General features: G+C 34.7%; 5 protein-coding genes and 2 pseudogenes across 11 annotated transcripts; 2 read left to right on the top strand and 5 right to left on the bottom strand.

The window, feature by feature from the left end:
* Nucleotides 1-317: 317 nt before the first annotated feature.
* Nucleotides 318-1537, bottom strand: LOC104739011 (uncharacterized; annotated as a pseudogene). Its single transcript, XR_015571381.1, has 3 exons — nt 1290-1537; nt 706-1033; nt 318-578 (listed from the first exon to the last, which is right to left on the bottom strand). The product of XR_015571381.1 is annotated as an uncharacterized LOC104739011 (transcript).
* A 6031-nt stretch (nt 1538-7568) lies between these two features.
* On the bottom strand, nt 7569-8222 carry LOC147949302 (two-pore potassium channel 4 pseudogene; annotated as a pseudogene).
* Nucleotides 8223-9652: 1430 nt separating this feature from the next.
* LOC104739001 (ethylene-responsive transcription factor ERF104) lies at nt 9653-11014 on the top strand. Its single transcript, XM_010459236.3, has one exon. The coding sequence runs from the start codon at nt 10064-10066 to the stop codon at nt 10772-10774; it is 711 nt and encodes a 236-aa protein (XP_010457538.2). The 5' UTR covers nt 9653-10063; the 3' UTR covers nt 10775-11014.
* A 1154-nt stretch (nt 11015-12168) lies between these two features.
* LOC104738976 (ATP-dependent 6-phosphofructokinase 4, chloroplastic) lies at nt 12169-16744 on the bottom strand. Of its 4 annotated transcripts, XR_015571379.1 has the most exons (15): nt 16375-16744; nt 16173-16219; nt 16044-16083; nt 15914-15976; nt 15540-15836; nt 15405-15458; nt 15265-15333; nt 15046-15175; nt 14930-14970; nt 14623-14847; nt 14485-14533; nt 14246-14400; nt 13942-14116; nt 12851-13131; nt 12169-12733 (listed from the first exon to the last, which is right to left on the bottom strand). XR_015571379.1 is itself a non-coding variant. In XM_087472794.1 (14 exons), the coding sequence occupies exons 1-13, from the start codon at nt 16627-16629 to the stop codon at nt 13949-13951; spliced, it is 1593 nt and encodes a 530-aa protein (XP_087328920.1). In that variant the 5' UTR covers nt 16630-16744; the 3' UTR covers nt 12169-13131; nt 13942-13948. The 4 variants fall into 4 exon arrangements, 3 of the variants coding, with proteins under 3 accessions (XP_087328920.1, XP_087328917.1, XP_087328924.1); XM_087472794.1 differs by having other exon boundaries at nt 12169-13131; XM_087472791.1 differs by lacking the exons at nt 12169-12733; nt 12851-13131 and having other exon boundaries at nt 13771-14116.
* LOC104738991 (ethylene-responsive transcription factor ERF107) lies at nt 12518-13338 on the top strand. The gene has a single exon (XM_010459225.3). It carries the CDS (start codon nt 12518-12520, stop codon nt 13133-13135), a length of 618 nt encoding a protein of 205 aa, XP_010457527.1. The 3' UTR covers nt 13136-13338.
* A 251-nt stretch (nt 16745-16995) lies between the features above and the next one.
* LOC104738961 (putative kinase-like protein TMKL1) lies at nt 16996-19068 on the bottom strand. 2 transcript variants are annotated; one of them, XM_010459194.3, is made up of 2 exons: nt 18322-19068; nt 16996-17895 (listed from the first exon to the last, which is right to left on the bottom strand). In XM_010459194.3, exons 1-2 carry the CDS (start codon nt 19034-19036, stop codon nt 17342-17344), a joined length of 1269 nt encoding a protein of 422 aa, XP_010457496.2. In that variant the 5' UTR covers nt 19037-19068; the 3' UTR covers nt 16996-17341. The 2 variants fall into 2 exon arrangements, with proteins under 2 accessions (XP_010457496.2, XP_010457487.1); XM_010459185.3 differs by having other exon boundaries at nt 16996-17904; nt 18322-18982.
* Nucleotides 19069-21133: 2065 nt separating this feature from the next.
* LOC104738951 (U-box domain-containing protein 51) lies at nt 21134-25245 on the bottom strand. Of its 2 annotated transcripts, XM_010459177.3 has the most exons (9): nt 24807-25245; nt 24308-24557; nt 24111-24232; nt 23900-24021; nt 23650-23822; nt 23133-23557; nt 22599-23036; nt 21726-22511; nt 21134-21635 (listed from the first exon to the last, which is right to left on the bottom strand). In XM_010459177.3, exons 2-9 carry the CDS (start codon nt 24441-24443, stop codon nt 21450-21452), a joined length of 2388 nt encoding a protein of 795 aa, XP_010457479.2. In that variant the 5' UTR covers nt 24444-24557; nt 24807-25245; the 3' UTR covers nt 21134-21449. The 2 variants fall into 2 exon arrangements, with proteins under 2 accessions (XP_010457479.2, XP_019093355.2); XM_019237810.2 differs by lacking the exon at nt 24807-25245 and having other exon boundaries at nt 24308-24788.
* Between the last annotated feature and the right edge of the window lie 843 nt (nt 25246-26088).

Raw genomic sequence — 26088 nt, 5'->3', positions numbered from 1 at the left:
TGTAGGAATACAAAGTCCTCCTTTCTTTAATCAGGGAAACTTCTTTGTTAAGAAAAAAATTAATAATTTGTTTTTTTTGGTAATGTTAATAATTTGTTTATTGCGATCAGTGTGTGTTGATCTTACAAATCTACGGTGGGATTAGTTTAATTTTCTAAAAAGATTTTTTTTTAAAAACACAAGTAATCTGACAAATCGAGAGAAGCCACATGTCTTGATGTGTTTTCAAAACGGAAATTTTACGACTATCAAAACAAAACACCTTAATACGGTAATACCTTTCTAAATAATAAATTTACGTTTGGACTCTTTTAATCTGTATATAACGTTGGTACCCTTTAAATAACCTCCCAAGTCCCAAATGTCATATATGAATATGGTTTACATATTTTTTTGTCACGAGAGGTAAAGTATTTATATGCAAAAGCTCCTACACGAGGAGCTTTTTGGTACTCTTTCATAAAAATAGATCGTGCTCTTTTAGCATCCATGGCGAATCGAAATTGATGAGACCTTTTAGTAGAAGTACTTGGGCCGTAACACTTGGGGACAAGTGGTTTTTGCTCCACCACCATAAGCTACCATCAATTTATAAAGGGAGAATTAGAGTAGCACAGAGTTTAATTTTGATATGCACACATTTCTTTTTCCCTGCAATTTCTAAATGTTATAAAAAAAATGGAAAAAATATCACATATATAGCACCTTTGATATCTCAGGGATTGACGCATGCTTAACTCCTTCGAGTGGTTTATCTTCTGCTGCCGGCTTAGCTCCTTCGTTCGATTTCTCTATTTGTGGCGGTTTATCTACCTCCGCCGGCTTATCTTTTCCCGGCGGTTTATCTTCCTCTCCCAACAGCTTGTCTTCCATCAATGGCATATCTCTTCCCGGCAGCTTATCTTCATCCGACGGCTTATCTTTCTCCAACGGACTATCTCCTCCTGACCACTTGTCACCTCCTGCCAGCTTGTTAGCCCTCTCAGGCCTAACTCCTTGCGAATGCAAAGTACTTGTTGAATGCTCTTTTTTCCTAAGTGTCAATCACACTGTCTCATATACACTTAATGTTTACAAACATAACAAAAAAAAAAAACAAAAACAAATTGTGATATGTATATATAGGAATGTGGTCACGTATATAAAAATTGCATGAACAATTTCTGATATGTATCTATCATGCATTATGTGAGCTTTTCTTGAAACCGAATGGTACGACTAAACCATTATAACAAGAGACAATTAATTACTTTTTTGAGGTAAAAATCTTGATTACTTAAGTAATTTACTTGTAGAGCCAGACAAGGAGGGCGATTCCGTATGCTCCGAGGCTACCAGAAGCTAAGAATACCGTAGCCAAGACACTTGAAGTGATAACTGCCGGTACGAGAAACGGACTAAGAACCACAAAAACCGGCATCATAACAGCTAGAACCACGGCCATGCCGGTGAAGATTAAACTGGTGAGGATCATAAGGGATACAGCGGCTATACCGGCGTAAAGAGGCGGTTTGTCTTTCGTGTCGAAGAAATGCATTTGGCAGTAGGGAAATTTTGTTAAGACTCTGATTCTGTATAAAGAGTCGACGTGTACGACGCATGTGTCTGAAGAGAGTATTGTCCATGCATGTAACTGACACCTTTGTGAGTGAAGTTGCTCTACGTCACGCCAAGTTAAGCTGCTTTTGTTTTTGTTCACATTTAATTTGCCTCGTTCGTTTATTTTTCTTCTAACAGGAATAATAAAAGGACCTTGATTTGTGTTGATTAATTCTGTATTATACTAACTAGATTATAGATTATGACCCGCGGTACCACAGGGTAACGTTTTAAAAAAAAAAAATTTGTTAATGTACTATTTTAAAACTAATTTTGCTAATATTTTTTTGTTAGTTTTAGTGATTTAATATATAAACCGTGGTATACCGCACAATAATTTTTGTTTTCTACAATCTTAATCAAATCAGTTTGATTCGACATATTTATATTGGTGTTGTTAAAACATTAAAATGAGGATTTAACCCGTATTGGATTATCATATTACTGATAGTTTATTTTTTAGTAGTATCAATTCAATCTTGTAATGTCATATAATCCGTCATGTAGTATAACTTGTTTGTGTAATTTTGAAATATTAATATGGTTAAATATTTATAATTTTAAACTTTTAAGTTTAGATATATCAGTTATAAATTATAAACATCTTAAAATTTTATAATTTACTATATACAGTAAATTTACTATATATGTATGTCACATACACTTTTTATATTAATTGAGTAATATATGTTTGTTTAAAAAATTCAAATCACAATATATGCAGGAAAAATACACTTTTTATTAACTTTATGTATTATACGATGATTCACTACATTTAAATTTTAAAATAATAAAAAAAAAAGATGATAGGAGAATGTTTTTTTTATAATTTGAAATAAATCTTCTAAATATCTATATTAATTATAGAACATCATATATATAATGATATTTAAAATATTTTAACTGTGTTTGGTTATAAGGTTAGTAGAGAAAATTAACTAAACTTGTTTGGATATGAATATAAGTATTAAATAGCATTCAATGTAAAAACTTTCCAAAAAATATTTTTAAGCAAAAATTACTGCAAAAATACTAGTATAGATAAAATAATAGTATTAATTTTGGCAAGTTGATGTGTGAGCTCCTTCCGTCCTTCGTCGATCGAATGAAATAATAAATATTTTAGCAAATTTGTAGTTATTCCATTGTATTTTAATTAGTTTCCTACAATATATTTTTTTTTTTTAACAACGAGTTTCCTACAATTTTTGCAACCGGCCATAAATTATAATTGTTTGGTACTGGATGATTATTCATTCATTCTTGTCGACCATTCTTCTAATGGTTTTAGAGCCTTTAGAGGTCCGATTAATGATAATACTTCTGCTTATTAATAATGTCTTTGAGGAAAAAAGAATTAATGATTAAAACAAAAATTAGTATCCATGATGGGAGATGAACAACTCTCTAAAAGGAAAAAGAAAAGAAAAAATACAAAAAAAAAGGTTAATCAACAAGTTTATTATAAAGGAAATAAGTTTGTGCACAAAAAAAAAAGGGAATAAGTTTTTTGGATCACCATACGAGAGACATGCACCACGTATACGTATACGTAATTAGTATTTAGTACTATATAAATTCATATTGCTTGTGACAATTTCGACCATCAAATAGCAAACAACTTTTCTGTGTTTTTGCGAAGAAGAATATCACAACAATGTCGTCATCATCACATTTTGCTATCCTTTGCCTCTTCATGATTTCCCTCGTTCCTCTACATGAATGTATGTGTATAATATATAACTAATCATTCATCATCATCATCGATTGTAATCATATTTCTAAATTCTAATTCTTGTTTTTCGATATGTTTGGTTATAGTTGGAAACGCACAGGATTCTGAAGCGAGCCTGCAGCGGTTAGATCCATCAATGTGTATGCGTGTATTATGTGCAAAAAACAAAAATCAAAAATGGTGTTTTTGCTGTGCCGGAGTGCCGAAGACATGTCATCTTAATAAACGAGAATGTGCGGCTGTCTGCAAGCGCCCACCTCGCCCACCTCCCCGCTAGCGCCCACCTTCCCGTAATTATGTGTAGTACCATTGCATGTCTACGTGCTACACTATTGTGAGTAGTGTATGCATTTTGTTTGAAATGGTTCTGAATCAATTTTAAGATATTTCCTAAAATCGTATGTGATCGGTTTTGGCCGAAATAGCTAAATGCAATTTGAAAACTTAGAAACTGTATCAACTTTGACTAGTTGAGAACTTGAGATGAAGAGGTAATATGTATATGGTCTGTTTGATTCATATATGTATATTCTCTAAGTCCTTTATTATTATTATTGTTATTTTTTTAAGCCTTTTACTTTCTAAAATTATTGGAACTGTTCTCTATTTTACTCACAATGAAGGCATATAAAACAACGTGTAGTTTACATGCATTATACAGTAATTTTAAATATATCATATATATATGCTTAATTAGACTTTTGAAGCTGGCGGTACTATTTAAAAAAAAAAATTGTGATATGTATACAAACACCGTCTCATATACACGTAATGTTTACAAACATAACAAAAAAAAAAAACAAAAACAAATTGTGATATGTATATAGGAATGTGGTCACCGTCACGTATATAAAAATTGCATGAACAATTTCTAATATGTATCTATCATGCATTGTGAGCTTTTCTTGAAACCGAATGGTACGATTAAACCATTATATATAGCAAGAGTTAATTAATTACTTTAGCGATGTAAGAATCTTGATTACTTAAGTAATTACTTGTAGAGCCAGACAAGGAGGGCGATTCCGGATGCTCCGAGGCTACTAGAAGCTAAGAAACCTGTAGCCAAGACAGTTGAAGTGATAACTGCCGGTACGAGAATCGGACTAAGAAGTAAGAACCACAAAAACCGGCATCATAACGGCTAGAGCCACGGCCATGCCGGTGAAGGCTAAACCGGTGAGGATCATAAGGGATACGGCGCCTATACCGGCGTAAAGAGGCGGTTTGTCTTTCGTGTCGAAGAAATGCATTTGGCAGTAGAGAAATTTTGTTAAGACTCTGATTCTGTATAAAGAGTCTACGTGTACGACGCATGTGTCTGAAGAGAGTATTGTCCATGCATGTAACTGACACCTTTGTGAGTGAAGTTGCTCTACGTCACGCCAAGTTAAGTTGCTTTTGTTTTTTGTTCACATTTAATTTGCCTCGTTCGTTTATTTTTCTTCTAACAGGGATTAATAAAAGGACCTTTGTGTTAATTGATTCTGTATTATACTAATAAAATATTAATTTTGGCAAGTTGATGTGTGAGCTCCTTCGTCGATCCAACGAAATAATTATTATTTTAGCCATTGCCTAAATGGCGTTGACCCTGGTCGCTTCTTTAGTTATAATGGTCAAATTTCAACTTCATTTCTTGGATGAAACAAATTCAACATTCAAATTTGTAGTTATTCCATTGTATTTTTTAATTAGTTTCCTACATTTTTTTTTTTTGTTTTGGAACAACTAGTTTCCTACAATTTTTGCAACCATAAATTATAATTGTTTGGTACTATATGATTATTCATTAATTCTTGTCGACCATTCTGCTAATGGTTTTAGAGCCTTTAGAGGTCCGATTAATGATAATACTTCTGGTTATTAATAATGTATTTGAGGAAAAAATAATTAATGATAAAAAAAATTAGTATCCATGGACCATGATGGGAGATCGGAAAAAGCTCGAAATTAACGGTTTCCTTGAACAACTCTCTCTAAGAAAAAAAAAAAAAAAAAAAAAAAAAAAAAAAAAAAAAAAAGAGGATAATCAACAATTTTATTACAAAGGAAATAAGTTTGTGCACAAATAAAAAAAGGGAATATGAAAGAAACTAGTAAAACAATTCTAACCGTTTTTTGTGGATCACCATACGAGAGACATGCACTACGTATACCGTATACGTAATTAGTACTATATAAATTCATATTGCTTGTTCAAAAAAAAAAATATATATATATATATAAATTCATATTGCTTGTGAGAATTTCGACCATCAAATAGCAAACAACGTTTCTGTGTTTTTGAGAAGAAGAATAACACAACAATGTCATCATCACATTTTGCTATTTTTTGCCTCTTCATGATTTCCCTCGTTCCTCTACATGAATGTATGTGAATATATATAACTAATCATTCATCATCAGCATCGATTGTAATCATATTTCTAAATTCTAATTCTTGTTTTTCGATCTGTTTGGTTATAGTTGGAAACGCACAGGGTTCTGAAGCGAGCCTGCAGCGGTTAAGGCCATCATTGTGTATTCGTATATTATGTCCAAAAGACATGAATCAAAAAATGTGTTTTTGCTGTTTCGGAGATCCGAAGACATGTCATCTTAATAAACGAGAATGTGCGGCTGTCTGCAAGAGCCCACCTCCCCGCTAGCGCCCACCTTCCCGTAATTATGTTTAGTACCATTGCATGTCTACGTGCTACACAGGCTATTGTGAGTAGTGTATGCATTTTGTTTGAAATTGTTCTGAATCAATTTTAAGATATTTCCTAAAATCGTATGTGATCGGTTTTGGCCGACATAGCTAAATGCAATTTGAAAACTTAGAAACTGTATCAACTTTGAGTAGTTGAGAACTTGAGATGAAGAGGTGATATGTATATGGTGTGTTTGATTCATATATGTATATTCTCTAAGTCCTTTATTATTTTTATTTTTCTTAAAAGCCTCTTACTTTCTAAAATTATTGGAAATGTTCTCTATTTTATTCACAATGAAGCGATATAAAACAACAAGTAGTTTACATTAGAGCTGTCAAATGAGCGGATGAACCAGAAATTCAATCAACAAATTCAACGAGTAGTTTCCAATATTTGTCAAATTTCTCCCTCATTTCTTCTACCATTTGCAAAATAATTTGATCACTAGCTAGAATCTTCATGATGTCTCAGCCAACAATTATACTTGCATAAAATACAAGTTTGTTGTTGGGTAAGATGAACTAGAAATCATCTTTATAAGGTCAGCAAACGGTTGCAAAACCTCACATATCAATTATGCTCTCTCCCATTCCAAATCAGATGGCAACCACTTGTAATTCTTATCAAATTCTGCAAGTTTGTATAAGACAGATATCCTTAAACTGAATTGCTTTAGAGAGCATCAAATTGAATCCTAAGAGCAAGTTTATTGGGGGGTTCATATAAGGGGAGTTCTTAAATTTTTTATGAATTAATTGTGTACTGTTTGGAATATAAGAACTCATGATCTCTTAGATAAAATTTTCTCTTTTATTGGTAGGTTCTTATTTTGGGTCTCTTATTTTTGAAAATATTATTTTTTAAACTTTTAAAATTTTAAATAGAATAGAAGTGGTATAAATGTGTAAACATTTAAGATTTTATAAAATTAGAAAATATTCCATTTTTATTAATTTTCAAACATACAAAACATAATAATTTTTGAAAAACCTTAAGCTTAACTTTTACTCTATTTTCATCCGGCAAACCAAATTATCTGCTCTCGTTTTTTTCTTTCTCTCTGTTTTTGTGTTCTGGTTTATGTATACTTTGTATTTGAGCTATTTGAATTGGGGGTTCGTTGTTATGCCATGGGTTGCAGTAAGTTTCGTATATTGATTATACATAGTTCATATGAGTTATCTTGTGATTGTAATCCTTTATCTAAGAAAAGTTAATATGAACTAAGTTTCCTCTGATGTGAGTCATCAACTAACCAAATTATGTTCATATGTTCATATAGTTACCTTTATATTGAACCAACTGCCAAATATAATGCACACAGATGTATAAAAAAGAACACATTCGATAACGATTTAACTTATAGTTTGATTTCAAAGAGTAAGTAATAAAGAACCAATGCGATCAAGTAATCTTTCTATTCACCATATTTTCTTCTTCTTTATAGGCCAAAACAGAGTATCATCATCGTTGTATACATTTTATCCTAGAAATGAAAAAGAAAAACTAACCATTTACATCTCTATACTTTCATCATTTAGTTACCAGGCAAGAGTCATGACGATGTTGTTATCTTTCACAAATAGTCACGACAAACTCTGATTCACTAATCACAACAGAAACTTCACCTGGTGGGCAATTTCATGACAGCAGTACGATCTACTTTCATCTCAGCCAAGTAAACAAACAAACTAGCCATTGCAATAGCTGAAAGAAGAAGCCAAAACACTGCAAAGATCCTTCCTTCAATCGTCTTAAACGCTTTATCTCCATAACCAACCGTCGTAACCGAGATAACCGAATCCAACCAATCCAACCTCTCGAAAACGTGAAGGAAGCAAGTTCCAGTCGGGACGCAGAGAAAGACGACGCAGAACGCTAGACAAAGTTTCCACTTAAGACTGATACCAAAACGATGGTCAAGATCTTGGTCGTGGGATTTGACGGGACAATGTCGCCGTAACCGACAGTGCACAAAGTGACGACGGAGAAGTAGAAGGCGTCAACCCAAATATAAGTCTCAGTTCCAGAGAACTGGTCTCGAAAACAAGAATTTGTGAAAACAAGAGAGGAGGATCAGCGCTAGTACAAGAATAGTCCATTTCGATTTCGATACAGCGGCTGGTGATGAGGCTTCGACGGGACGGAGAAGAAGGTTCTCATTGAGGAGTATCTCGCCTTCCATTGATTAAAAAGCTCTGCCTCTTCTTCTTCTTCTTGAAAGGAAAAGTCTTTGACGATTGATGAAGTTGTAATGAATCCAGATTTTGATTGCCGTTCATATGAGTCAAAATCATATTAACTCCAGATTTTGATTACCGCAGGAGTTCAAAATAGAATCTAGGATCACTTGAGAAAAGACTTACGCAAATCCCTAATTTTCTAACTAACATAAAAAAACCCTAAATTGAGATCGAAAAACAAAGAACCCTAATCATAAAACAATCTGAGATTCATGCAGTTGTACTAACAAACGTACCTTTTGATTCCAATTGCTTCAATCTCTACCAATTTATTCGACTGAAACTCGATTCATGCAATTGGCGAGTAGCTTCCAAATCGACATCTTCTTCTCTCCAATCCCATCGAATCGCCTTCTCTCCATTCCCAATTGAATCCAAACCATTCTCAGTCCTTCGATTCAAACCCATGAAGCTTCTGATTCCAAACCGTTTTCTTGTTTCGGAGATTTCAATCGCGAGAGAACGAGAGAACGAGAGAGAGAGAGAGAAATAATAAAATCAGTCGGAGAAATTTCTTTTTTCCATTTTATATTTTCTGTTCGCCCAACAGAGAGCTGACACGTATCAGTCTCTTAACCCATGAGACAGTATATTATATAAGGGGAGTTCTTACGTTTATTCTCTACTTTTGATTTATTTTTTTCAAAAAAAAGACTCTGAACCCCTGCCTGAACCCTCCGATAATCATGCTCTAACTGTTTCCATACTGTTTTGAAATAAGTTTTCCCTAGTCTCAGATCCCTTGACATATTTAATAATATCTCTAATTGTATTCAAAGCTCCTTTAACCACATCCAAACCATCTTGTACAATCAGATTTAGAATGTGAGCTGAATACCTCACATGAAAGAATTATCCTGACATGCGAGTAGCAGAAGTAGTATAGAAAAATTATCATAACTAATATTTTCATCAACCAAGTTTTAAGTTTCCAAATCCATTATTCTGACCTGCGAGTAGCATAAAAAAACCAATATACTTAAAAATATCCTTTTTGTAAAGAACTTATCAGGGCCAACTCGTAAAAAATTAATCCAGTCCAACTCGTAAAGAAGAAGTATAGAACAGTACCATATCTACAAGCATACGGAAGAGTAATGTCTGAGATTAAGTGGATTGCAATATGTACTGATCCTGCATTTCAAATAAATTTTCAAGTATCAACAGAAGAGGAAAATAAAGCATGTATTTGCATATCAATAAAGTCACTTCGTTACTGCTTCTTTTATAATTTATACTGTAATTTTCAATATATATCACATATATATCTATAATTAGACTTTTTGAAGCTGGCGGTACTATTAAAAAAAAAAAAAAACTTTTTGATAGGTTTTCTATATACATTAAACTCAATTTTTAAATACATCTCAATTAACTAGCTAATTCCACTAAAATTAAAATCTTAATAATCCCAGTGTAGATATAAACTTAAAGTTTTAAAACTCTCTGTGCATATTAAAAATACAAAAGGAGTCATCATGATAACTTGATAAGTACTTTTAAATGACAAAAAGTCCACTTAACCCAAAAGAACAAAAGAAAGAAAAACGACGAAATATATATACTATTAGAGAAAGAAAAGAAAAATGATTAATAAGTCCAAGACAAGGTAGTATGATCTTTCTCGGTCCGATCCACGAAACTCCCTCGAACCCTCTCTTTAGTTTTAAACCTACTCTCACCTTGCAGTACTATATATCACCATATTCCTCGTCACTCTTCTTCCCACTTCCACTCATTTACGAAAACACATCAAGATAGTTGCTTAATCAAGCAAGAGTAAAGATATGGCAACTAAACAAGAATCTTTAGCCATCGAATTCATAAGCCAACACCTTCTCACAGACTTTGCTTCCAATGAAACCAAAGTTTCCGGTTTTACGTTTCATGAAACTGAACCATCTCTTTTTACCAATCAAGCCCCTAAACCGAACTCGACTCTTAACCGACGTAAACCGCCTTTACCGAATCTATCCGTCCCGAGAACGGTCTCAACAAAGACGGAGATAACAGAGGAGGAAGAGAGGAGGCACTACAGGGGAGTGAGGCGAAGGCCGTGGGGTAAATACGCAGCGGAGATCAGAGATCCAAACAAAAAGGGTTCTAGGATTTGGCTTGGGACTTACGACACAGCCGTGGAAGCTGCAAGAGCTTATGACCAAGCAGCGTTTAAGTTGCGTGGAAGAAAAGCAATCTTGAATTTTCCTCTCGATATTAGGGCTACGTCCGAAACTTGTTTTGAGGACGTATTAGGGAAACGAAAGAGGGTTAACAGTTCTCCTCCACCGGAAGAGGAGAAGGAGGCGGCTAGGGTTAAAGTGGAGGAGGAAGAAGAGAGTAATACGTCGGAGACGACGATGGAGGATGAGGTTGAGACGGTACCTTTGACGCCGTCAAGTTGGATGGGGTTTTGGGATATGGGAGCAGGAGATGGTATCTTCAGTATTCCTCCGTTATCTCCGACGTCCCCCAACTTCTCCGTCATCTCCGTCACTTGAACTTCGGAAACGTCAACGGACGATGACGTCTTCACTTGCGTCACTCTCATTATTTCATTTAATTGTTTGTATATAATATAAAGGTAGCGGTAGTGTGCAACTATCAAATTAGTACTTCCCTTATTATTATTACCAATCATTTTATTCATTAATTTTTTTTTTTGGGAGAAGAATATTTGGATGTTGAAAATTTTATTAAATTTTGTATTAAAAAATATATTTAGTCATTTGTTTTGTTAATTAAGTCGTACCTTTCATCTGCTAAAGTCAATAGATTGTAAAATTTGAGAAATTAAATCGGAGCTATACAAGTAGTATGAAAGCGAAAAGTGGAAAACACAATAATGAGTTGATTACACACAAATCTAAACGAAAAACTAGATTTTTCAGAATTTCAATAGTAGAAGTAGAACACACCAATCAAATAGAGAGATAATGCCGTCTTAAGATTATATCTACAAAGCATCCATAAAAAGTGTATAATTAATATTATCTTAGATTGTTATTATAAAATTAAGAAGGATGAACTAATTTAACAAAATTGGAGCAAGAGGGTAAGATTTGGTTCATATAAGTGGAGCCCTATACGATCGAAGTTAAGTAGAAACAAAGAAAATATCAAGTTGCTTCAAATCATATCCTAGCAAGTAGATAGGCAAGACAACCCTACAAGAAAAAGCAATTTGATGAATTTGTCTCTCCTCTTTGGGTGGTGGTAGTTATTAGGGAAGGCTAGGCCAGGGCATTCGGGTACCCGTTCGATTCGGGTTCGGTTAGGATAATTCAGATTTTCGGATTTAGAGGTATAGGACCCATTCGGGTATTTCTAGACTTTGGATTTGGATCGGGTCTGGTTTGAGTATTTCGGGTTCGGATTCCGATTACCTGAAGTTCACAAAACTCAAAATTTTAGTATCTAATTTAGTCTAAATTATTTAATAATACGCAATATATCTAAAAATTTAGAGTATTTTTACCTAAATTTACTAAGAAACAGTTTAAATACTTCAAATTATCGAAAATATCTAGAAATCTGAATATTTTGAACATTTTATATTATTAAAATTATAAATATTACTACTATATATTAATAATATGGGTATATTCGGATATCCGTTCCGATTTCGGTTCAGATTCAGGTTTTCGGATTTAGAGATTTAGATCCCGTTCGGATATTTTACAATTTCGGATACGGGTTCGGATTGAGTTTTTTGGATCGGGTTCGGATCGGATATTTGGATCCGGGTATTTTGCCCAGGCCTAGGGAAGGCACTGCATAATATCATCTTATTGTTTTACTCTAATGTGAAAAATGCAAAATATCTTTTGATATTTAGAGTTTATTTTAGAGTTTAAAAGAAAAATCATAACTTAGGATTCGAACCGTGCTCAAAGGGATCAAACTCGAGAAGAATCAAATATGGATGATAGTGATATTTGTCACCATCATAATAGACAAGATCAAGTTGGCACAACTTGAAAGGTCCTGACAAAATATCTTAAGTTGTCTCCATAAATGTTTAATGGATAAGAATTGGACCCAGAGAGTTAAACAGTGAGACACAAGAGAGAGAGACCTGTGCGACACCTCACCCATGGCTGCGAAAACACCTGTTTAGGATTCCCTTTCCTTATATAATAGCCCACAAAACGATCAAAACTTTTTTATTCATACATATCACTAGCAAACTTTTTCTTCTTCTTCTTCTCCTGTCTTGTCTAGAAAAGAAAAGTAAAATAAGAATGGCGACTTTGGAGGAAAGCTCTGATATGGATGTTATGCTACAGAAACATCTGTTTGACGACTTGATGATCCCTGATGATTTCATTGAAGATTTTGTCTTTGATGATACTGCTTTTGTCTCAGGACTCTGGTCTCTAGAAACCTTTAACCCACCAGTTCCTAAACTGGAACCTAGTTCCCCTGTTCTTGATCCTGATTCCTATGTCCAAGAGTTTCTGCAAGTGGAAGCAGAGTCATCATCATCATCATCATCAATAACAACTTCACCTGAGGTTGAGACTGTCTCGAACCGGAAAAAAACAAAGAGGTTTGAAGAGATGACGAGACATTACAGAGGCGTGAGAAGGAGGCCATGGGGGAAATTTGCAGCAGAGATTCGAGATCCGGCCAAGAAAGGATCCAGGATTTGGTTGGGCACTTTTGAGAGTGATATTGATGCTGCAAGGGCTTATGACTATGCAGCTTTTAAGCTCAGGGGAAGAAAAGCTGTCCTCAACTTTCCTTTGGATGCTGGAAAGTATGATGCTCCGGTCAATTCATGCCGGAAGAGAAGGAGAAGCGATGTACCGCAGCCTCGAGGAACAAGAACGAGTACTTCATCATCTTCATCAAACTAATGGGAGTAGTGATGTTTTATTAGTATATATATAGGTTAATATCGTAAGTATGTGTAGCATCTTGTATAGAGCCAAGAAAATATTAGATTAGTGTACTGAAAAAAAAAAAGCAACTCTTGCAAAATATGTACTAAAAGTTCCTGTAACAATGGAACCTTGTCTATTTTCTCATGTCTTAAAGAGCTTAAGGTTCTAGAAGCAAAGTTCTTGTTCCAAATTCTGTTTTTTCAGGAATTAAACTTCCTGGGAAGAGGACCTAAATAGATCGACTACTAATCTAGTTCTATGGTACTTAATCCAACTTCAGCCTAAAAGATCTTAACATAAGCCTAAAAAGAGAAACTTTAATCCAATGGCACAATCAGTATCATACAGTGACTCCAGTATCCGATATCACTGAGGTAATTTGTAGTTCACTTCTCCAGAAAGCGTGAATCAGTAGAAACTGATTACATGAACAAGTTGCAAGAGGGACCAAGGTTAAAGAATGTGTAGCAGCCAGAGTTTTGTCTCATGGTTGGGTACAAGTCAGCATTCATTTTTAATTATGACAAGGAATTAGATGGACCACACGCAACAGCTAAAGACAGGGGAGATGCACAAGTTGCAAAATAGAAAGTAAACAGAGAAAGATATGTATTAACATCTCAATCTCATCCCTTAGATGAATGTTGAGTATTATTATTATGAATAAGTAAACCAAAGAATTCTTATAATCAATGATATAACTCGTGGTTTGATAAAGCTATCTTTTATGCATATATGTCTTAGTTTACATGTGGAACAGTTGATGAATATCAACTGACCTGTTTTTTAGCTAGAAGATATCTTCATGTTGTCAATCTTTTCTTGAGTTTCCATGTCCATCACATTCTGCAATGCCCCTTCCCCAGTCAAGAAACTCGGTTGATTTGTCGATGCAAGGAGTCTAGCCCACATCCTATCCGTTAAGTTCACCGTATTTGTCACTTCAGTCACCCGCTGCAGAAGTAAAACATGTCACGCAGTTAAAAAAAATTCATGGGATTCACTTTAATCGCAAAGGTTTAGGACTCCTCAATGGTAAAATTAGTCTCAGGATGATAAGCGAAGTTAAAAGGATAAGCTTACAGAAATTGGTATGTACGCATGTCTGCTGTTAACTGGTCCCACAGTAAAACCTGAGTACCCAGCCATTGCTCCATGAACTGCACTTTGGGCAAGAAGAGTGCAATAGACATTGTCTGATGCATTACTCGGTATTGCTCTTATCATATACGTCGGGTCTGTTCAATAAGTAAATGTAAATAGGTCATGAAATGAACAAGAATAGCGTTAACAAGGTAGAGACAGTGTATCTGAAGATATACCTATGTACTTCATATTTATCATCATTTTCCGAACATTTGTAAAGTGATCCTGCAACATTGTGATCACAAAACTTATCTTAAATGTTTGAGGAAAACAACTAGAAACCATGTTCTTAACTTTAATGTTTCGACCAATACCTTTATCTGTTGAGTCAACCAAAGACCAACATCAAGCAAAAGTCTATTTCCTGACGCGTCTTTGGTTTCAGATGCACGCATGCTTTGAGCAACATAATCCTGTCCAGCTCCTTCGGCTATCACAATGACCATGTGCCTGTTCTCTTTAAGTCGTTGTTCAATAAACTCAAAGAGTCCACCCTTTCCTTCAAGAAAAAATGGAGACTCTGGAATCAAGCAACAATCCTGTCGCATCCAAAGCTGCCATTGTTATACAAATATAGGGAAGTTTTATAGTGACAACTTAACAATCAAAATAATCAATTACCACATCACGGTTTGCTAAAGTTGCAATCATGGCTATAAAACCTGCAAAATTTATACGAAAAGTTAAACTTCATATTCACATAAGAAAGTAGACAGCATGTGCCTCAGAATGTCTACCGCTGTATCTTCCCATGAGCTTAACGATACCAACTCCATTTTCTACACTCTCAACCTCTACATGTGCGGCATTAATAGCTCGTTGTGCTTCCTCAACAGCGGTATCAAAGCCAAAAGATTTGTCAATCACCTAAAAAAATGGGTGAAGAAGAGTGTATGAGAAACTCAATATGAGAGACAAGTAGACCCTTAAGTTAAAAGCTATCAATGCATATTTACAGCAATATCATTATCAATGGTCTTGGGAATGCCAGAAACCGCCACTTGAAGACCACGTCGCTCGACTTCCTTCACAGAATATGAAGCAAGTATCAATACAATTACGCAACAAATAGTAATACAATGTGATCATGAACAACCTGGTATATTTTCTCTGCGCCCTTTTGTGTCCCATCACCTCCAATAATATACACCTGATTTACACATTGACAAGATATTAGTATGGCTCAATTTAAATAAAAACGAGAAAATGGATTATCAGTTATGTAAGCTACCTGATTTATTCCTCTATCTTGAATGTTATCAACAATCTTGGCTGTATCATGTCCTCCTCTTGAGGTTTGAAGAAAAGTACCACCGCGTTTATGAATATCGTTAACTACTTTAGGCGTCAGGGTCATAGTGTTTGTAGAGTAAAAGCCTTTATATCCTCCCTGAATGCCAAGAATGTTATTGACACCATACATATTGTTCAATCCACATACAATTTCCCGTATAACTGTATTGATTCCAGGACACAAACCCCCGCAAGTCACTATGCAAGCTTTTACTTCATCTGATCTGAAATACACCTAAGAAAACCAAAACTTAACAGGTTTCAGCAACGAAGAAACTTCACAAAGTTAAAGACTTTAAGACGAAATCATACTCTTTCTCGAGGCCCTGCTCTCCTAAAGTGTACTCCTCGTTTACTCCCCTTCTGGACTACAATCTAAAGATGGAGGAACTTGAGCAAGCATTAAAGCGTACAAATAAAAACAAAATAAGAGCTAGCTTACATTTTGTGCAACCACATCTTCGGAAGTGACAAAGGTTCGCCTACAACAGAAACAGTATGAAGAACACATTACAACTCTCGACAGATTTATTAGCTTACTTAACTTTGCCATGTAGAAACTTTAACTTACTTAACAATGGCGTATGCTTGGCTTTCTTTCAATGGATTTGGGTACGACTGTGATATACCAATAACAAATCATAGATTAGGGGAACTAACATTGACCCAACACAAAAGTTGTTACCTTTTTAAGTGAACTAACATATTACACCCAATCAAATCCTTAAATCTCCATTGCAGAAGTTTTGATGAAGTTAGAGATTTTCATATACCGGTAAATCAGGTAAGAATCTGGTCAAGTGAGGGACGTCTTCTAGCACAAACCCATCGTCTTCCTCTGCTCTCAATCCATCCGAGCACTGAGCTCTGATTAATCTGTTCTTGTGCACGATTCGCGGCAAGACTGAAACTTTCTTCAGTTTCAAAGCAGGAAGCGGGACACCTCGCCGGTGAAGGACGTTCGAAGAAGGAATAAACGAGGAAAGATTAGGTTTTGTTGAACCAAGAAACGAAATCGAAGCTTCCATTTTGTCCGGAGAACAAATCCGAAGTTGTGGGATTGATAAATTATTTTTAGAGTCTCTGTTGAAACTTACAACAGAGAGAGAGAGATCATAAAAAACGAAGGAGTTCACACTATTCCGTCACAGAGCCGGTTAAGGTGTTCAATCCGAATTTAAACCGGAATCAAATCGATCCGTAATCATCGGTTTCCAACCGGAAATTTTATTTTGAATAATAACCAAACCGGGCAAAAACCAGTTCTTAAACCAAAGTGTTAGATAAGATAACCAATACGAAGGCGCATAACACCATGTCGTTTATAATAAAAGCTATAACACACCATGCCGTTTTTTATAAACTTGTTTTTTTTTTCCTATTCTTGCTGCACAAACCAAGAAGGCTATATAATATACAACTTGAAGGACAATATACATTCAAGAAGATGATGTTCTATGATTACTAGAGACCTTTTGAGAGTCCTCGAGTTTCTTAGTTGGCTAAATTGGCTATTCTCTCAGGTATTCTCCAATCACGAAGTCCTGCCTAAAGCAAAGCTTCGATCCATCTTCAGTTACAACTACTTCTCTGTAGACATCCACAAGCAAGAACTTGTGTATATGTATTGTATCATCCCTGTGAAGACTCTCTCCTGTATTATCCTCTCTACGCAAAAATGTATCTGACTGATCTTTCTCTCGTCATGTCTGTTCTACAAATTAGTAAGTTGGCTTGGCATCATTTCCTGATCTCTTCAAGTTTCCTCAATACTTGTTTAAAGCTCGGCCTAAGAGAAGGCGATGAAGAGCAACAAGACACTGCAAGCTGAAAGTACTCACAAACACATTCTTCGGTCACACCATTTCCATCTTTCACACATCTCCTAAGAATATCATCAGGACGGTACACATCCGACAACAACCTATTATGATCAAGAACAGAACACGTTTGATTCTTGTTCATCGGCTCTTTACCAGAGACTAACTCAAGCATGATCACACCAAAACTATACACATCACTCTCCTTGCTTACTTCCTTCATCTTGATCAACTCAGGCGCTTTATATCCTTCTGCAGCTGAAGCCTCTAAAATCTCTTGACCAGCCGAAAGGTTTAAGAGCAAATGCAAGCCGAAATCAGAGACTCTAGGCTTAAAACTCTGTTCTAAAATAACGTTTTTGGACTTGAGGTTTCCGTGAACAATCATCCCTGTGTGGAGATGATCAAGTCCTCTAGCTATTCCAATGGTTATACTCAAAATGTTGCTCCATCTGTGTGCGTCAACATCTCCACCTGCCAAAACTATGCTCTGTTTTTTAGAAAACATTATTGAATAATACTGATAAGATAAATTAATGCTCATGTTGATATTCTAAAGATTTAAAGGAACGAGATCTATAAAGTTTTTGTCTTATCTATTGTGTATAAAGAAGTGGGAAGTGACAAAGAAAAAAAGTAGTTACCGACAAAAGATGGATCAATAATGGTGATCCTAGAGCAAGCTACATGTTACGATTTTATGAAAATGTAAAAGATAAAACAACATCTTCTGTATTGGCTACAGTTACCAATATGATTCCATCTGACAAAATGGACTTATAGACGAAAATAGCGACGAATGGAATCAAGACAGCCAACAAGTTAAACCCATTTTTGTCGGAAATCTTTTCACGAGAAGAAACAAAAAAAAAAAAACAAAAACAGAGAGTAGAAACTTACATTTGATGAACTCTGAAAGATTCCCTGAACCAAAGAAAGGATGAATCATAAGCTTCTCTCCTCTATCTCCAACGTAGAACCCTAACAAAGGAACCAAATTATCATGTCGGACGAATCCTAACAACTCGACGACACCGTTAAACTCCTTAGAGTCTGATCTCACTGCACACAAAGGTCGAAGGAACCTAAGAACCCTAACTTTCCCACTTCTTTGCAACGTCGCTTTGTATAATGTTCCGTAGCTTGATTTACCAATGACTTCCCCTGGAGCATCGAGGATGTCGCAGATCGTTAAATCTTCCCCACCGTTGAAGATGGAAAGCTCCTCCTCCTCTGTTTCCGAACCAACGTCGTCTGAAAAGTCTTGTTTCTCGTAAGGAGACTCTACGTCGTGTTGAGCTTCATTGGTCTCTGTTTCTGTTCTTCTTCTCCACAAGATTAAGATTATGGTGATGGCTATTATAATCAAGAATGCTGTTGGTAGAGATACTGAAAGTATCAGTTTTAGCAAATGGGATTTTTTCATCTCATGGAAAAGTTTTAGTTTTTTTGGATTTGGGAAGTGAGAGAGATATAAAGTTGGAATGTTTAGAAAAGGTATGAATAATTGAAACCTTTTTTTTTGTTCACAGTAGTAGTGATACAGAGAGATACGTATGTGAATAGGTTGTGTGATGGTAGATGAAGTAAATGATGATATATAGATCTGAAACATGTTTTAGTTGTATCAATGTGGACTTATGAGTTGTTTTTTTCTTTTGCTATTATTGAAAAATGTGTTTTTATATTCTCTACCCAAAGTTCTCAACCAATTGTATAAAGTTTTATGACCTACCGATATAATCCAAATTTTGTTATAGGTCAATTTATTGGAAGGACTATTTTAACTTTGTCATATTATTCGAACAAAGATTTTGCCATTATGGTGGCGTTGTACTTTGAAAAACGTATTCATATTTTGTTTGGATTTTTGAGGTACTAAATAGGTTTACGAAATGAGCAAATTATTAATAGTTAATTTTAAAATTTGCTGCAAATCTCTGTATTTCTTATGTATGTTATTGCGTCCAAATATAAGTGGAGTAAAATAGGTTAGTGTAGAGATGAATTAGAGAAAATCTGAATTAGTATGGCAAAATTATTCTCCCACGTCGAATGGTCCTTTCCTTTTGTAGCCCCACCAAACACCATACGTAACAAAGAAGGCCACGAGGGGACCTTCATGTCACTCGCCTTTCAACAACCACAACTCAGTATGCAACTTTGGTTTGGGAACAATTTTAGAGGTTTTACTACTTTTTCCTTTTTTCTATTTTATTGCATAATTTCTATTCTGATATTTGATCACTGCATATTTGGATAAATGTATACATATGTGTGTGTGTGTGTGTGTAAAATATCTATGTTGTAATCCATTAGAGTTCGTTAAAGGATTTTGATTTATGTTATAAATTTCTTCTTGGTAACCTATCATTTCAATCATTCCAGGTAGATAAATGAGAGAATTCTTTGACAATGGTCAAATATTATCTATATATTTCAGTATTTGTCTGGCTATTTATTATTCTATTTTCATATTTATGTCTTTCACAGCTGTATTATATAGAACCTACACCATTTAATGGCCTAGGTGGCAAATCTCACGTACACTTAACATTTACATTTAACAAAATCGAGCTTAAATTAAGCATAACAATTGTTAATTGAGACTCTTTTTTTTTTTTTTTTTTTTGTTATGGGACAGATAGATTGTTAGAGAAATAAACCAATACTAGGATATATCCCGTGCTTAAAGCACGGATCAACATTTTAAAAAAAAGATATGATAATAAAAATTATTGTTTTTTTTTTTAAGTTATTTTGTTTGAGATAATATTTATTTTAATTTGTTATGTAAATCTATTAGTCTATTTGAATAATAATTATTTTAGAATATTATAGTATTTTATTTTTGACGTATTATTACAGTTTTATATTGTTTGTTTGTTGTATTTGCATCATTTTTTTGTGAAATATAAAATATTAATTTTAATATTATAATTGTGAGCAAATAAAAATTATTAATTTATCATTTATATAAATTTAGTTTTAACAACCTGCCAATGTGGAAATTAAAACACACATTTTCATACAATGAGTGATATATCTTCGTTTTAAAAAATTCTAATCACAACATATGCAGAAAAATATGCATTTTAAATTATAAGTATTATATGAAAATTCCAAACAATTTGTAAATAAAATAAAATAAAGATGATAGGAGAATCATAATTTAAAAACTTAACAAAATCTTCGAATTTAGTTATTAAAAATAATTGTATTGTATACTTAGATATAAAATTTTAGTTTTTAAAATTCTGATTGGTTTATATATTTTTTTAAAAAAGAATTAGTAATTTCGTCCATAATTTATTAGAGAGAGAAAATATTTTTTTAGATTTTTTAGAATTGATATGTGAGTGTTTTTTATTTTTAATTAATTACATTTATTTAAATTAGTTAATTAAGCTTAATTATTTTTTCTAATGGCAATTGAATGTAATTTTTTACACATTTTACGGTTAGTTTCATATTTGTACTTCTCAATTAATATAGTAGGATACAAAATAGTAAAAGTTATGAGAATCTTCGTAGTGGCAAAATATAGGCCAGCTTTACTATCCTATATATGGCCTATCTCATGTTTGATCAAAACCATACACAACTAAAGATTTTAAATCTGCAGATTTCGAATGCGCATTGGATTGGATTCATACAATACATTTTTTTTTTCTATTGATATGTTAAAGTTATGTATATTGACAAAAAAAAATACGATACAACAAAAATCAACACTCTTAATATTTTCATGCAAATGTACAGTCAAAACCTATAATACAATGTGGCAAAAAAAAAAACCTATAATACAATAAAACAAATAAGGAAAATTTTTACATACAAAAACTCGCATACTTCATCAACTTATATCTCTACTCGTGTGTGCGCAAGAATGGGGTATGACCAAAAAAAAAAAATACACACACACACACAACGATGCATGTTTTCTTTTGGGGCAAATCTTAAATCACACCGATGCAGGTTAATTAACGAATTTAGCCGTATAAATCTCAAAACCTCAAACCTCTACTTTATTTAATTAGTTGTGATCTCCACTCGTTAATTGCAGAAAGCAGAGAGTGATTAGGAAGAAGAGAATGATTAGGGAAAGGCAAATCCGTCATCGGAGATTTATGATTCATCTGAAGCCACTCCTTAATGGCACTCTTCTCGTATGTATATCCATCCGCAGCAACGCATGGATTCTCCATCACATCCTAATTTCAACAATCAAACCATAAACCAAAACAAAACACACATAAGTAACAAAACCTGACATATAGATATAAGATTTGTTTATCATTTACCTTTGTTATTGGACAGTAGAAATGGCTTGGAGCGTTATGATGATGATGGTCAATTTCGTCAAACATGTTTCTTGCGTTAGAGGCAACTTCCTTTAACCGTTCAAGAACCGGTAAAATTTCTTTCCCTAAATCAGGACGATCACGCTTTCTCATTTCCGCACATCTAAGCCCTATCATAACCATCTCTTTCGCTTCCTTAACCGGCCAATCTCCTGCAGTCTTATCTAAGATCTCTGTAAATTTCCCGGTTTGATCTCTCAAAGCTTTCTCTATAGTATGAGCTAACCCCATCGCGGATCTAGCTGTAACCAGCTGAAGAAGTATGATTCCAAACGCGTAAATATCAGATTCAGGGGTTACCACTCCGGTTCTTTGGTATTCAGGATCGATGTAGAAGAATGTTCCGACCGGACCGGTTTCGTTGAAAACCGTTGAGGCATGTGAAGGATCAAGATTAACCATCTTGGAGAGTCCTACGTCTCCGATTTTGCTCACATTGTTCCGGTCTAGGAGTATATTGGCCGGTTTAAGATCTCGGTGGACGATAGGTCTTGGTTCGTTTGTGTGGAGAAAATAAAGAGCTGAAGCGATCTCCCAAGCTATTCTGAACCGCTCGAACCACCTTAACGGTGGCGGTTGCGGTGTGTCAGTGTTTGGTCGGCGTTTCATGAGTCTTTCCTCAAGGTTTCCGTTGTGCATATACTCGTAGATTAAGCTGCCGCGTTCAGGACATGCGCCTAGGAGAAGAAGCAAGTGTGGGTGTCGAATCTTGCTTAGAATCTCAAGCTGAAGAAGTATCATCAAAACGGCATCGTTTCAGCAGAATAGTAATTTTTGCTTGGAAGGGTTAAAAAGTGAAGAAGTTTTGTTTACCTCTTGGTGAAACTGTTTGGTTAAGCTACTTTTATCTGAATGAAGAACCTTGACAGCAACTGTCGTGTGGTGCAAGTTACACCGATACACGCTTCCGTAACCACCTGTTCCGATCTTAAGTTCATCGGAGAAGGATGACGTGGCATCAACGATCTCTTCCCAGTCGAATTTCATATATTGTTGGCGTTGAAGAGGTCCGCCTTCAAGTGCATCCTCTAGTCTCTGCTTCTCTTTTCTAACCTCTTCCGCTCTTGCTTCCGCCTCAAGTTTCTCTTCGGTTTCTCTCTCGATGCATTCTCTCACGAGCTCAGCCTCATTTTCCGCTTCTTCTTGTCTCTCCCTTTCCATTTCCACTACTTCATCCGCTTCTTCTTCTCTTATCGTTAAGTTCTTGAACCTAGTAGCTTCCTCTAACCGCCGCTGGTTCAGATCTTTCATCTGAGAGACAAGAAACAACAAAGGATTCAAATCATAATTCCAAAATCGGAAAAAACTACTTTCTAAAATGCATAAATATTGTAACTAGCAATGAACCTTTTGAGAAGCATCAATGACTTCACTTTGAGCAACTGCATACATTCCTTTGATGTGACGAAGTTCAATCTTCAGCTTCTCTAACTCAAAGTCTTTATTCACCTGGCTACTAGATGAAGTAGGGTCACTGTAGGTACTTGAGCTTGAAGCCTCTTCCATCTGAGAGCTTCTCCAGCTTTGTATATCACTTCCTCCATATCCAATCCCCGAGCTGTTTGTTCGGTAAAAGCCCTTCTGGTTTAGTAACTTCGATTCATCCACATCTAGAGACCCGGCTCTGTTATGACGATGATGATGCGGATGATCATTGTTCTGTTTTACAATGTTTGTTCCAACTTTTTGGTTCACGGTTGAAAGTGCTTGGATTCTTTGGAAGAGTAAAGGTGTAGATGTGAACTGATGACTCGATGTCGAACTTACTGACCCTAAAATGTTAACAAACACCAATCAAATCAAACAGGTATAATAAAACCAAGTTTTCATTTGTGTCCTACTCCTACAGAGTTAAGTTTTATACCTGAATGGCTACTTGAAGAGAATCGGCTTTCACTTCTATCATCAGCAATGCTCGTTTCGACTACATCGGATTTACGAACATTGAGTAGCTTTCCTTTAGAGATAACATGAACTGTGCAAAATCTTGGTGTAACATCTGAAATTCTTGAAGACAAGTTGCTTCTCTTTAACTTCCTACAAAAGAAGAACACAAGAATTATAGAATCGGATATCATGAGAAATCGAAAGTTAAGAGAGTGTTAAAATGTTACCATGAGAATATGATAGAAGAGGAAGCTCCAATGACTAGCTCACTAATTCCATGATCTTGAACTGCTTTAGAGATTGCATCAGCTACATCGTCTGATTCAAGCACCATTATATCCAATTGAACCTTTTTTTACATTTTCACAATTCATCAGAGTCTCAACAATAGAAAAACATGAAAACAGCAAATGAAGAAATCAACTGTGACACACATACCTCTCTATGAGCAAACATGTCTCTACTTGGAAGAAGCATCTCTCTGGTTTTTCTATCAACATCTTTCTTGTAAACTGTTGTGGTCGAAGTCGAATCTTGTCTTCTGGTCGTATTCGAATCTCCTAATTTTTTACCAAGCAAATCAGATCGAATTTTTGTACTTAAGATTAAAACTTATGTAAAGATATGTAACTTACTAGGTTGGACATGTAAGAGCTTGAAGACAACATGTTCTTGAGAAGCAAATTGTTGAAGAGCCCATCGAACAACGCCTTTGGTTTTGCTATTGTTCCCTTTGATCGCAACAGCTACGAGTAAAGCTCCGTCTCCCATTTCTTGATTTTATTAACGGCTGAGATTTGAAGATACCTGCTGATGAATTTGACTTTAAATCTTCAAAGCTTTGGTTTCCTTAACCTCGTCTCGTCGTGCAGATGATTTAAAGAGCTTAAAATAAGATAAAAACAGAGAGAAGAGAGAGTCATGAATTGGTCTGGTTTTTATGTTAAATTAAAATGTAATTTACAGAGACATTTTCTGGGCCAAAAACAAAACAAGTTGAATCCTTAATAAAATATAATAATATATATATATAAGAAAAAAAGAAAAAAAAACATGGAACCAATTCAACGGTTAAGATCAATCATAAGGGTTTAAGCAATGGTTCCAGTTCCAGATAAGATGTGAAGATGATACCTATTGAGTATTTGACTTCAAAAGCTTTTCCCAAACTTGTGGGTGGATGATGATGATTCAACAGCTTCTTGACAAATGGAGATAAAGAGAGAGAGAGAGAGAGAGAGAAGAAGATGACGAATCAAATTTGAGTCAGTGAAGAATGAATATTCCTGATTAAATAAATGGGAGTTATATGGTAATTTATGCGCAAACCAGTTGAATTCTACAGGATATATGTATAATAATCCAAAATTCAAAAGAAGTAATGATTCTAAAAAGAAAAAAAAAAAAAAAATCCGATGAGAGAATAATTGAAAATGTCAAAAGAAGAAGTCTAGAAAGAGTTTTGTGTGTGTGTGAAACTGTGAATGAATATGTAATGTCTTTTCCGGTAAGTACTAATAACTTAAGGTTTTTGAGTTAGAAAACGTGATGACGTTCAAAGTCAGAACAACTTGGCTTTTGTCGGACTGCCAACTTTTTTTTTTATATTGTTGACTTTTCAATCTATGGGGTTTGTTTGTTTGTTTGTTCAATTTATGAATATTTATTTAGGTTTCATTTTCTGCCAAAATACAATTTTGTTTTTGATTTTTCTCGTTACGTTCAACTACAAATATGTCAATAAGGTTTTATCTTTTGCGAATCTTTTTTTTTTATAATGACATGAAAGAGATTTTTTCGTATGACTATTTTCTTCTAAACGTTTGACTACTGTAACAAAGAGTTTTCAGAACGAATAATGACATAATTTGTGGAAGAACTATCTATATGAAAGCTTCTGTCCTTAGACCTCTCTCTGCATCGGCACCTCCTGGAAACTTTTTTTTTTTTTTTTGCGGCGAAAACACAACCCAAAGCTCTATAGACAAGACTCACCTTGTGGTATGAACTTCCCACATATATAGATTAGATGTATCTCTATGCAAGAAGTTCGTTTCTTGTATACTCCAAAATTTCATATCTCACCTTGTGGTTTAAATTTTCCACATATCCATCTCTCTCTGCAAGGAGCTCATTTCTTGGACGTACACTCCAAATTTTTCATATTTTTAAGCACAAATATGTCCCATCAAACTTTTGAAACTCCAATGTACGAATATTCACCGTTTTAACATTGACATTGGCCGTGGTGTAATGAATGGATGGTCATCATTGATTCATTGTCAAACAAGACGCTTGACCTACTCATGAATCATGATATATATGACAAAAACCAACATGATGCAAGTTCTTGATATACAAAAAAATTCAAAATCTTAGTAGACATCATTATACGTTACTTTCTTTCTTCAGAGTT

This window comes from Camelina sativa, chromosome 2 (genome assembly GCF_030686135.1).
Source record: "Camelina sativa cultivar CO46 ecotype springtype chromosome 2, ASM3068613v1".
NCBI classification, from domain to species: Eukaryota; Viridiplantae; Streptophyta; class Magnoliopsida; order Brassicales; family Brassicaceae; genus Camelina; species Camelina sativa.
The sequence above is the reverse complement of the archived record's forward strand: the minus strand, read 5'-3'. Positions and strand labels throughout refer to the sequence as shown.